Raw genomic sequence first — 13,605 nt, forward strand, 5'->3', positions numbered from 1 at the left:
CCAGATTACGACCAGCAGATTTTGTTTTCATTTCAATCAGCATGAAAGTGGCAGTAGGTGTGAAGGAGGGGGTTGGCACAAAGAGGGGTAGTGGGTCACCTATTAATCCAATCACTGCTGCAGCTTTGTGGGTACGCCTCATCCTGCTTTTGACAAGTAGTGACTGAAATTTGTGCTCCTTCTTCTTTGCAAAGTAGCTCCAGCTCAATCAGATTGAACAGAGTCCCTGTCGGCATCAGTTTTCAACTGTTGCCACAGATTCTCATTTGGATCTAGGTTTGAACATTGACAGACTCATTTGATCTATAGCATTTGTAGCTGTTGTTGTGTGTTTAGGGTTGTTGTCCTGCTGCAATATAAACCTTCTTACCAATCTAAGGTCTTTTGCAACAGGGTTTCCTCTGGGATTCTCCAGCATTTAGCTCCATCCATCTTCTTGTCTACTCTGACCAGTTACCCTGCCCCTGATGAAGAAAATCATCCCCACAGTATGATGCTACCACTACCGTGTTTCACTCTGGGTATGGTGTGTTCAGGGTTTTCTGCCACAATGTTGTGCATGTAATCCAAAAAAGTGAAATTTTGATCTTGTCTGACTTGGGAGAACCTTCTTTTACATGTTTGCTTTGTGGCTTGTGACAACCCTTATAGTTCTTAGTACTTTCTTTGAGGAGGGTTTATCTTCTCTCAATTCTTCCTTAAAGGACAGATTTGTTTAGTGCCCTACTAATGGTTATCCAGTGGACAAATTCTTCCGCTTGAGCTGTGGATCTCTGCTGCTCCTCCAGAATTACCATGGGGCTCTCGGCTGCTGCTCTTACGGAACAGTTTGCCTGGCTTGTCATTTTAGGTCCATGTCCGGATAGGTGCCAGACTCATTTCATTTTTAGATGGTGGACTAAACAGAGCTCTGTGAGATGTTGGAAGCTTAGCATATCGCTTTATAACCTAACCCTACCCTGCAACCTTACCCCTGATCTCCTGATCTTCCTGCCTTGTTGATGCCAGAGGTCAGAGGAGAATGGCCAGACTGGTTCCAGTTGATAGAAAGGCAACAGTTACTCAAATAACCACTCGTTACAACCAAGGCATGCAGAAGAGCATTTGTGAACGCACAACACATTGAACCGTGAGGCAGATGGGCTACAGCAGCAGATGACCACACCGGGTTCCACTCCTGTCAGCTAAGAACAGGAAGCTGAGGCTACAATTCACACAGGCTCACCAAAGTTGGACAATAGAAGATTGGAAAACGTTGCCTGGTCTGATGAGTCTCGATTTCTGCTGCAACATTCAGATGGTCGGGTCAGAATCTGGCATCAACATCATGAAGCATGGTCCATCCTGCCTTGTATCAACGGTTCAGGCTGGTGGTGGTGGTGTAATGGTGTGGGGGATATTTTCTTGGCACACTTTGGACCCCTTAGTACCAACTGAGCACCGTGTCAACACCACAGCCTACCTGAGTATTGTTGCTGACCATGTCCATCCCTTTATGACCACAGTGGACCCATCTTCTGATGGTTACTTCCAGCAGGATAACCCACCATGTCATAAAGCACGAATCATCTCAGACTGGTTTCTTCAACATGACAATGAGTTCACTGGACTCAAATGGTCTCCAGTCACCAGATCTCAATCCAATAGAGCTCCTTTGGGATGTGGTGGAACAGGAGATTCACATCATGGATGCAGCCGACAAATCTGCAGCATCTGTGTGATGCTATCATGTCAATATGGACCAAACTCTGAGGAATGTTTCCAGTACCTTGTTGAATCTATGCCACGAAGGATTAAGGCAGTTCTGAAGGCAAAAGGGGGTCCAACCCGGTACTAGCAAGTGTACCTAATAAAGTGGCCGGTGAGTGTAATTGGACAAAATGTACTAAACATTGTACGGATGCCAAAACAGCAGCCAGTTGTGTTGTGTAAGAGAGATTTCTGACACATTTTGATAGACGCTTACTCTGACGTAGGCTCTGAGCCTCATATCTCAGCCACTATCTGAATAATGATCATTTGTTGAATAACGGAACAAGACAGTCTGACCAGCAGGGATAAAAGATAATCTGAGGCACAGATTGAGTAATGTTTCATCTCCACCAAGGGAGTTTAAAGTTTTGCCCACGGATTACAACTCCTCACCTTTTTGTAACCAATTATTGTGATTTTGCTTCATGTGTATAAAACATGTATGCACTGAACGATAGTCGCTCTTCCTCTGGGATATTGTGTTTGCCTTACCGTTTACAGTGAGTTAAAGGGAGAGGGAGCACTTGTGCAACCGAACTCTGAGACTCCAATAAGAGCGAAGTAGTTCTGAGGTTTGTACTCACATAATCACACACTTCAGAGTTGTTTTTAAGCTCAATACTACACTGCTACAAAATTATTTCCCCCCCTTCAGAGTTTCTCTGGTACTGCTGTTTTGGTCACACTGAAATGTTTGAGATCCATAAATAATTTGTATGTCAGACCTTCCAAGATGTTCAGAGACGTTGTCTCATGAGTCTACAAGATATTTTCCCCAAATTCTTGAGGATCATCAGAATATTTTTGGGAAAAGGGAGACATTTCAGCTGACCAAATGATTTGATCAGCTGGACTCTCAACGTATTTGATCAAATGTTTTCAACGGGAAGACAGGGTAAAGGAGACCTTCTTGTCCAGACGGGACGTTCTTCTCTTGATACACAATGGATTCTTGGCAGCAGTGGAAGATTGTGTTCCTGACTACGATGTCGGTCGAGGACGTAGAAAATGTGTACATATTTGGACTTTTAATAACAGGATTTCTGCTTTTTGGAGTTGGTGGTTACCTGGCTTATCGAGTGATTCGCAAAACGTGGGCGGCTGTTCAAAGCTTTCCAAAGCTGCCTGCGATGTTAGATGGAGTCTGTAGAGCGATCAACACTCAGACTGAAATGTTAACAGAGCAGAATCGCAAGCTGGACACGATTCTTGAACAGAATCGCAGCCTGGCAGCAGTTGGACTCAGAGGTTAAAGGATATAATCTCGGAGAAGTTGTATGCTCGTGATCTGCGGAAAGTACCAGAAATTTGGCTATTTGGATTCACAATTGAGACATACCAGTAAAACTCTTAAGGTGGTTGGAAATTCACTACTGCCTGAACCACAACATTTATTATTTTTCTAAATTTGGCGCCCCAATGTGGCCTTGACAACTTCTGCTAACTGGCTATCGACAAAATATCTCCTGGATGTTATATAAAGACGACGTTCTTCCCCAGCACTCCCCTACCAGCTGTGTGCTGATAGGACTATGCAGCCGATTGATAAAACTTCCACCTCTCTTCTCAAGGACAATGGTGCTTCTATCAGTGTTGACAGTCTAATTCTTGCAAACACACTCAGACTTATATATTCGCAACCTCAAGATCCCACCGTACCCTTGTTAAATCTTTACTTATGTGTGTGTTGCTTACCTCTGCTGAGGTTTTACTATTTCAGACTCTATTCGGCTAAGAATAGAGTCTGAAATATGTTTTTTCCCATCTTACTTTACTTAAATGTGTGATTTCATTACTTTTCATAGATTTTCAGATTTCTCAGAAGGACTACCAGCAAAAGCCATATATTATTAGTATTTGAAAATTTGACTACAGCTGTTTTTCCACCAATGACCAGAGATTTTTAGATTTCTTAGAAGGATTGTATTAAATCAATTTCATACCAGTGAAAACCAAACATTATCAGTATTTAAAAAGTTTGGACTAAAACTGTTTTATACCAGTGACCCAGCTTATTTGAATGATGGGACCACAGCTGCTTCATACCAGCAACCTCAAGGATTAATATGATCATTTTTCTTCTAACACAGGATAAATTCTTTACCACAGAGGACTTAATGATCTAATTACCTCTATTAGAAAGACTGGATTAGAACCAGCTCTTACCAGTAAACTCCCAATGATTATTAATGTCATTTGATTTGTTTTTCTGTGTTTGATTTTCTGTATCATTGTAATGTTTTTCCTCATGTCCAGCGTTTTGAGTGCCTTGTTGCTGAAAACGCCGTCTGAATGGCTTCTACTGCAGACATGACAAGAAGCCATTCACACCTCAAACCATCTCCTCTACATCCCATTCAGGAACAACTTCTTCCCACAAAGCTTCAGATCCTCTACCTGCACTAAAGATCTCTGAGGAAGATGTAAACAGACTCTTTCAGTGCATGAAAACAAAGAAAGCTGGAGGACCTGATAACGTCTCCCCATCATGCCTGAAAGCCTGCGCACATCAACTCGCTCCGATCTTCACAAGGATCTTCAACAAGTCACTGGAGAAATGTGAGGTCCCCTCCTGCCTCAAACGATCCACCATCATCCCGGTTCCCAAGAAACCCACCATCCTAGGATTAAATGACTACAGGCCTGTAGCCCTGACGTCTGTGGTCATGAAATCATTTGAGCGGCTGGTGTTGAAGCACCTGAAAGACATCACAGGCCTCCTGCTGGACCTCCTGCAGTTTGCTTACCGAGCAAACAGGTCGGCAGATGATGCTGTTAACTTAGGTCTACACTTCATCCTGCAACACCTCGACCACCCAGGGACGTACGCCAGGATCCTGTTTGTAGACTTGAGCTCGGCCTTCAACACCATCATACCAGACATCCTCCACCAGAAGCTCACCCAGCTCAACGTCCCAGCCTCCACCTGTCAGTGGATCAACAGCTTCCTGATGGACCGACAGCAGCAGGTGAGACTGGGGAACATCTTCTCCTGATCCAGATCAATAAGTACTGGTGCCCCCCAGGGGTGTGTTCTATCTCCACTCCTCTTCTCTCTGTACACAAATGACTGCACCTCATCGGACTCGTCCATGAAACTCCTGAAGTTTGCAGATGACACCACTGTCATTGGACTGATCCAGGACGGTGATGAGTCTGCATACAGACAGCAGGTGGATCGGCTGGTACACTGGTGCGGTCAGAACTACCTTGAACTCAACCCACTCAAGACTGTGGAAATGGTGGTGGACTTTCAGAGAACACCACCCCCATACACCCCCCTCACCATCCTCAACAACACTGTATCGGCCGTGGACCACTTCAGGTTCTTAGGAACCACCATCTCTGAGGACCTGAGATGGTCTTCACACATAGACACTGTTCGAAAGAAGGTCCAGCAGAGACTGTACTTCCTGAGGCAACTCAAGAAGTTCAACCTTCCACAGGAGCTGTTGGTCATCTTCTACACTGCTATCATTCAGTCTGTCCTGTCTTCATCCATCTCAGTGTGGTTTGGTTCATCCACAAAACAGGACAGGTCCAGACTGCAACGAATAATCAGGACTGCAGAGAGAATAATCAGAGCTGACCTTCCCTCCATCCAGGACCTATACAGGTCAAGGGTCAGGAAAAGAGCTGCTAAAATCTCTCCAGACCCCACACACCCTGCACATAAACTGTTCAGAGTTTTACCTTTAGGTGGCGCTACAGAGCACTGTTCACTAAAACCAGCTGCCACAGAGACAGTTTCTTCCTCCAGGCTGTTTCTCTGATTGACATTTAATAGAGTACAAAACAACAACATATAGATGTTGCAAATGTACCTTTTTATTATATATGTGTACATTGTAAATTATAAATATGTATATTCTGTAATACAAAAACAGAACAAAAGAGCAAAGTATACCGGAGGCAAATTCCTTGTTTGTATGAACGAACTTGGCAATAAAGCTGATTCTGATTCTGATAAATAAACTTGACTTGAGTTGACTTAATCTTGCAGTAATTTCGGTAGGCTGGCCATTCCTGGGAAGATTCAACGCTGTTCCGTTATTTTGTTGAAAACTGAATTTTGAATTTGTTCAGGTTATTGTTATCTAAATGATGTGTTTACTTTGAGATCTTAAAAGCCTACTTCATGTTGTCAACCAGGTTCTAGTTGAGTGATTTATTGATTCTTCATGTCTGACAGTAATCACGCCTGGGTGTGGCTAGTAAAACTGAGCAAAGCTTTCCAAATAGTGCTCATTTAGGATTGAACAAGGAAGCAATAGCTTATAGCCATAGAGTTGATATTAACATTTGTTTCCTGATCTAAAACATTTAAGAGTGGCATAAAAAGCACAAACAGAAGAAATCAGCAAGGGAGAAACTACTTTATCACAGCATTGTATACACACAGCAGAGGTCAACTAGCAGCACTTTGGGGATTTAGGCGTAGACATACTTCTGTCCGCAAACACGGCACCAGATGTGATTAGTTCTCACATACATTATAATACATGATAATCACCTTTACATTTGGGCTGTAACGATCCACCTCACTTACATTAAAACCTCCATGACAGTTTTAAAAAAGCAACAGTGTCAGGTTTCTGAGAACGGCTAAAGGCTGAGGTCCAGTGTTGACTATTTTCTGATCAATCCATCAGGAAGGGTTTTCTGGCCTTCTTTCAAATCTAACTTTTGTGAAACCTACACCTGGACTAAAATTGGAGAGGAGGAAAAACACTGAATCCATAAAAAGTACATAAAAGCTGATTATACTTGATCTTTGTGATAGGATATCTACCACTTTGGGTGTGTTTCTCTTCACTGAGCTCAATAAGTACACTAAGCACCGAGTTTGTGAAATTCCTACATGGAGTTTGTCCATCTCACCCTCCTTGACCCTGGTGGTCTGAACGTCACAGATGCACGTTTTCCTCCTGATGCAAGCGGGCAGCCAGCCAGTAATCTGCTAAATCAGGCCTGATCGGCTCGATAAATCGGTTTGAGGAACGAAATTAGAAGGATTTGGCAAACAATGCTACTCTGTTCCCAGACTACACTCTGAAAATGGGCGCTTGGTTGTGGACCTGAGAGAGAACAGGGTAAAGCTATTAACTGACAAAACAGGGCACTGCTCTCCAAGTTCTGTTTCAGGAGCAGCCTTATCAGCTAACACTTAGGCAACATCATATAAAACATTCCCTACAAACTATAGCCGACTATTTTACCGCTTGGACAAAGTTGACCGTTGCTTTTAAAGTGAATGTAGTTTTTTTTGTATGTGGTTTAATACCTTAAACAGAATTAGAGTATAATACTGGGTCTGTCCAACCTTACAATGGCGTATTTTGTAACCTTTATTGACCAAGCATTATCAGATGATGTCATTCCTTGGTCCAGTGTGAGAATCTCACCGGCCAATGTAGACAATTCAAAACATTTCAGTTCATAACAGCTTCATTATGAAATGTGTGGAAAGTATTTGTATAGAGGTGCTCTGGTCAGGTGAGACCAAAATGTAACATTTTAACCTACACGCTAAACACTACGCATGGAGGAAAAACTAACACTCCGCATCATCCTTAACAGACCATCCCCACCTTAGAACACGGTAGTGGCAGCATCATACTGTGCGGATGCCAGAAAACCTCGTTTGAGTCATCAAAACACTTGAGGTTGGTTTGGAGTTTCACAATCTGGCTGCACAAAGACTCTTAATATATGCCAGAGCTCCACTGGAATTAGATCAAAGCATTGTCATATCTTAGAATAGACTAGTCAAAGTCCAGACTTACATTTTATTGTATATCTGTAGCAAAACTTGAAAGCTGCTGTTCACAGATGCTCTCCATCCAATCTTTTTGGACTTACGGACAATAATGTCCGCTGTTCAAATCTGGTAGGAGATACCTTCAGGACTTTAGCATCTGTAGCGGCAGAAGGCGGCGCTGTCACAAAGTACTGACTCAGGAGGGCTGAATAGAAAACGCATGGCACGACTTTGACTTTTTAAAAACTGTGCATCTTCTTTCCTTCCTATGGTTCCTTTTGTATCAAACATTTATCTCTTTTCCATCTTTTTCCTACATTTTTATAACTTATTTGCCATTTGAGTTCTGTTGGACTTGACTAAGAAGCATTGGACTATCCTAGACTAAATAGTTTGAACTCCAGGACCTTTAATGTGTTTGTTAAAAAAATGGTAAAATAGCAGTTTTAGGGCTTGGTTTAGCATTTAGGGGCCAGTTTAAGAAAGAAAAAAAAATTCAGTGGAGCCTGAATTTAAAGTAATTCAGACAAAACAGGTTAAAAATGCCTTTTTGGATTTTGTTTTTCATCCAAATTCATCCAAAACTAAAAGACAAATCATGTCAAAGTAATATTAAGCATAAATAGACTTATCTTTAGAAAATAAAAAGTCTGGAAACCCTAATATGTCTCTAAAGTCAGGGGCCTTTTTTCCACATTTATCCAGACCTGGAAAAGATAAATGCTAATTCCATGTTTCCAGAGTTTTCAAGACTGACGAGGAACCCCGGCCCACACCTCTTTACACAATTATACGTTCCTTTGTGTTGGTTGATCACATAAAATCCCAACACATACACTGAAGTGGTTGTAATGTGAAAACATTTAAGGAATATAAAAACTTTTGTACGGTATTACCTGAAGCAGAAATGCACGACTCCACCTGCAGCTCATTGCTCTTCAAGTTCAGTTTATCCTACACACCTGACCTCTCTACTCATGCAAAAATGGTCCAAAACATTATCTAGAAATTACACCCTGCTTTAAATCCCTAAAGTAAATATAACTCTACTTTATGGCCAAGTACCTTCTCTACATTGCGAGTGTTTTCACCGAATTCAAAAGAACAATACTGGTTCTGTTCGACCTTACTAAAGTGGATTTGGTGACCTATTTGGACATGAGATGATGTCATTTCCTGATCCAGTTATTTGTGAGATTCTCACCAGCTGATTTGGACAATCTTAAAATATTTCCCAACAGTACAGGAACCAGGGGTATATATGATGTACTACTGAATGCAGTACTGCTGTTAATACTGAGATGACAGGGGCTCAGACTGTTAGTGGAGTTTGTCCTCATCACGACTACTTCACAAATGTATTCTTAGTGTACACACCATCAGTTTTGGAAATGTGTGTTTTATCTTATCTTGATTGTCTCCCTATAGTTAACAAATACTTTCCAGACATGTTTTATCTGTTGAGAAGGAACCCGACTATTCATCCCTTTATTGTTGGGCAGAAAACGACAGCAGCAGCAAGAATGGAGCCAAAGACTAAAAGCCAAAGTAAACTGGAAAACATCCTTTAGTTAACTTTAAAAAGTGATTTCACAGAATGCCTTTACCTACAGACCAATAAACTCAAGGTCACCTCAATTCAGGCTCTTAAACGAAGTAAGATTAAGTTATATGACCAAGGAAGAAAAGAGGTCTGGGAAGAAGGAAGGAATAAAAGAACACAAAGTAGGAAAGAAGGAAGTCCAGGAAGGAGGTATTATAAGCAAGGACAGAAATGGGCAAGCACATAAAAAAGGAAAGACATGAGAGAGGCAGAAAAAAGAAGGAAGGATGGATGAATGGAAAGGAAAGACAACTTTTAGACAGTGAGATACAGAATAAAGTCTGGAAAAACACTTTATTCTCTCAGACCTGGGAAATCCTAAAATCAAATTCCACTTTTCCACAGCGTAGGAACCCTGTACTTACCTTCGTCTTTAAGGTAAGTCGCTGCTGCCAAAGCCACAGATACTGCTTTTAAACTTTCCCATGGATTTGGATTTTCAACACTAAGCTGCACACAGTAACTGTATTAAATCATACCTCCATATTTATTGCTGCTCTCATGGGCCCAACTATGGAGAAAATAGTAATAATAATAATCCCTGCAATACCGTTAGTATTAGGGGTTTTCAAACATTAGAATTGATCTTTTCATGATAAAACTAATTAAGATAAAAACATTCTCCCAGTAATGATAAACAATACAAAACTGGATTTAAATGTACTACATGAAAAAGTTACTTCGCACTGATTTGAACTCAATTCTTTATTTTTTCACTTGAACGCTGACAGACGCTGTACAATCAGAGGTAATGAAGTACAATTTTCCCATCTGAACGAGTGATCAGAACATTGGAAACGATGTGGGTCACATGTGACCGGCTGAAAATCCAACTGAAACAAGCAGAACGCGCCTCCCTCTTTCGGCTGGGACAGAAAGATCGCTGCGTCTGGTTGGGAGGTGGAACCTGTTGTTTACAGGCAGTAAACTAGCTAGTTAAAGGCTGAATGAGATAACTTGTTTCTGCAGATGTTCACACTACAATTTATACGTTGTTGGAAAAAAAGTCATATTTACTATTTCTTTAATACCACGAATTCCACCAAGAATGGAGAAATATGCGGTTGCTTCTCACGGTGTTGTGAAGATTAATTGCACTGAAGGCCCAGCATCACTTTCATATATTAATTCCTAAGAGGACCTACAAGTTAACATATAAAAAGAAATAATAGAGAACTTAACTGCACCTTTAATCCAAACACAATCCAAGCTCCTAATAATAAATATATATAATTCACTGTTTGGCATCACAATTAAAATGCTGTTTGGTGTAAACCCACTGCCCAACTTACTGTAATGCCTTTTCTATCTTGGATCATGTAAAACACGTTGAAGAGAAACAAATCACACTTTAAATATGTTACATCTAAAACACGACAGATCTCGTTCTGATGCTTTCATGACAATGATCCATCAGTGTGATGATATATTTTCAGGAATGGTCCTTAATGGCTGTCTGTTAAGACCTCATCTGGCCAGAACTCGTCCTGCATGTAGTGATCTGAAGAGTGGAAGCTCGGTTCGTGTGGAGCATCGTCGTCTCTCAGTCTTCTCTCCATCTCCTGCTCCCACTCGTCCTCCACCAGCTTGTAGAGATCCAGAGAGGCCTGGGCGTCCTCCACTGAACAGTGGCCTCTTCTCCCAGCCTGGACAGAAAAACACACGGGGTGGGGATCAGTGTGTTTAGTGAGGCTCTTTTTGGCCTACTGTACCTTTGCAGTTTTGATCATTTCTAAAAACATGATCCACTATGTGTTTGATTACCGCTCAACACATAGTTCATCTACCAGCCTGCAGGTAAAATATTGTTTGGGTAGGGAAGAAAAATGTGGATGTACTGCAAAAGATATCACCGTGGTAATGTTCTCCAATAATATCACCACTGCATGCTTTTCTAAAACACAGAAGGTACAGATTGGTTCGTTCTCAGCAGTGCTCCAAATCTGGTCCTGGAACCCCGATGTCCTGTATGTCTTAACCCCAACAAGGGGCTCACTTTCTACCCTGTTTTTAAGCAGGGAGTGTTTGTACGCCTGTGCATGTTGTAGAGTTTCAGAATTGGTTTACGAGAAAAAAGTCTGCTGGACAGGACAAAATGGCAACACAAGTCAGGAAAGGGGCAAAATGGACCTAGAGACGCTCTGAAGTATAAAATCACATATTTTGCCAACATTCACTCTGTTTTATTAGAGCACACTTTTAGAGGCAGTGTGAATCAAAAACGGTTATTTTTCCATTAAACAGAAAGAAAACTCAAACCGAATATGAGAGCTGGCTAAGTCCCCAGCACTTACCTGTATCCTCCTGTTCAGCAGCTTACTGGCCAGTAATTTAAGAGATGAGCAGCGTCCAGAAGGGAAGCCAGCCAGTCGGCTGAGGAGACGCGTTGTACTCGTGTCTCTGACCATGTGACCGGGATGGTCCATGTTCAACACCTCAAAGTCATTGTAGATGGAGTGGCCCACCACTGCTTTGCCTTCAAGTATACCGAGGATCTGCAGGAGAAGGAGCAGATTGTTTCTACACAATTCAACTGGTACAAACAGTTGCTTCTTGATATTGTGAAGAACAATTATATTTAGGAATTTTATTCTGTGGCTTCAACTATACTTGTTCTAACGTAGCTGAGCCCCTTCAGTCAGTATCAACTTCTGATCAGCATCCAAAACAGCCTGACCACACCACCACCAACATGAAGCATGGTTGTGGTAGCATCATGCTGTGGAGATACTTTGCTTCAGCAGGAAAATAAGCTGGTCAAAGCTGATAGGAAGGTTTGTTAAGTTAAATAGAGTAATCCCGAAAGAAGACCAGTTAAAAGACCCCAAGAGACTTGAGCCTGGGGCCATGGTTCAACTTCTAGCAGGAAAACACCCTTGAAGCTGTAAGGACGGCCCAGTCAAAGTCTAACCCTAAATTCAAATGCGAATCTGTAGCAAGACTTGAAAACTGATGCTCTAATTTCAGCTTCTAAATGTACAAAACTAGCAGATATGTATAAAAAAAGCCTTTTTATTTAAATGTGAAATCTTGATGTCAATCCAAGCAGGTGTTACCTCCTCCCTGGCCTGAACAAAGGGTACAGCGTTGAGGAGATGATGCCTACGGATCCCGCTCCAGGGCGTTCGGAAATTGGTGACAGGCTGACACGGTCGGACATATTTATCATACAAGATGTTGCCATGATAGTCGATGATGCTGCAGCGGGCCAGTTCACTGCATCGGCCACCTGGCCCAGTTCCCACCATCTCACAGTCCAATGCCACCACCGAGGTACGGCATGAACCGAGACAGGGAGAGCTCCGACCACTAGTGGGGGGACTGGTTTCAGAGAAACCACTATCTACCTCCCAGCTGTCTCTGAGGGCTGTAATCACACTGTGGTGATCAGGCTCTAGTGCAGAGTGTAAAGTGCTTTGACGTTCCAGGTTTGGATCAACTAATTTAGCTTTCTTCATCAGCATATTTGCATCCAGGGGTTCACACCAGGAGCTGGTTGTTTCCTTCTTTCTGCTAGAGAAAACCTTCTTATCGTGGTGTCTCTTTCTGGCTCTTGCACTCTCCATCGCACGAATCAGCATGGATTTCTTGCAGAGATACCTGTAGTTACCAAGAAGGCCAAATGAGGCAGATACTCTATTTTTTTTTGACGGATGGGACATCATGTGATAAGGACAAGTGTCTCATGATCATATCTGGGAAGGTAAGATTCAGAAAACAAGGATTAATATTCATTATAGTCACAAAATCTCTCTGTTACCGAGTCTGTAATGTGAGCACAACATCTAGAGAAATTAAGCAGAGTTGCCCTAAACTTCAAGTATCAGCCAAGGCCAATTTGAAAGCCTAATAAGATTCAATACATTTATTTCACTTTTTATATATTTACTGGTCATGTCACACAGAGGGACCAGTGAAATGGCACTCAGCACAACAGGTTGTAGCTTTCCAAATAACCATTCTGGCGAGCAGAACATAAGCCGTATTGAGCACTGATCCCTAGTTTATGAAATCGCAGGTTTGTGATTCATCTCATTTTTAGTTTCGTGTGCAGCTTCTATTAACTTTAACCACTAGATATCTGAATGAAAGTCGGTCCAGTGGTAAGAAAAACTACGCTACAAGGAAAGAAAACGATTAACCATAAATATAATGGTAAGTAAACGTTAATTCTCCATGTTTCCAACATATCCGTGTTATCTGTAGTAATCTGTAACAATTAAAACCAGTTATATTAGCAGAGAAACCTTGAATCATACGGTACCTGCAGCACGTGTATAACTGGAATATGCCCAGACAAGTTCCCGACTGACGCCACCTGATTGGCTCGTTCTCTTCTTCGTTTATGGTTTATCAGGAAAAGGTCTAAATCTCAGCACCGCCTAGTGATGTGAGGCAGTATTACGCCAAGCAGGGTTACAAAATTAAGTCTTGCGATTTCTTTCTTATTTCTGTCCTGTCATACATCAAGACGTTTTCTCTACAGGTC

At 41.9% G+C, this 13,605-nt stretch overlaps 1 protein-coding gene across 1 annotated transcript; it reads right to left on the reverse strand.

Moving 5' to 3' along the window:
- Positions 1-9,803: 9,803 nt before the first annotated feature.
- Positions 9,804-13,511, reverse strand: isg20 (interferon stimulated exonuclease gene). The gene is made up of 4 exons (XM_047382922.1): positions 13,381-13,511; positions 12,173-12,811; positions 11,411-11,611; positions 9,804-10,762 (listed from the first exon to the last, which is right to left on the reverse strand). The coding sequence occupies exons 2-4, from the start codon at positions 12,779-12,781 to the stop codon at positions 10,562-10,564; spliced, it is 1,011 nt and encodes a 336-aa protein (XP_047238878.1). The 5' UTR covers positions 12,782-12,811; positions 13,381-13,511; the 3' UTR covers positions 9,804-10,561.
- Between the last annotated feature and the right edge of the window lie 94 nt (positions 13,512-13,605).

Source organism: Girardinichthys multiradiatus, chromosome 2 (assembly GCF_021462225.1).
Source record: "Girardinichthys multiradiatus isolate DD_20200921_A chromosome 2, DD_fGirMul_XY1, whole genome shotgun sequence".
Classification (NCBI taxonomy): Eukaryota; Metazoa; Chordata; class Actinopteri; order Cyprinodontiformes; family Goodeidae; genus Girardinichthys; species Girardinichthys multiradiatus.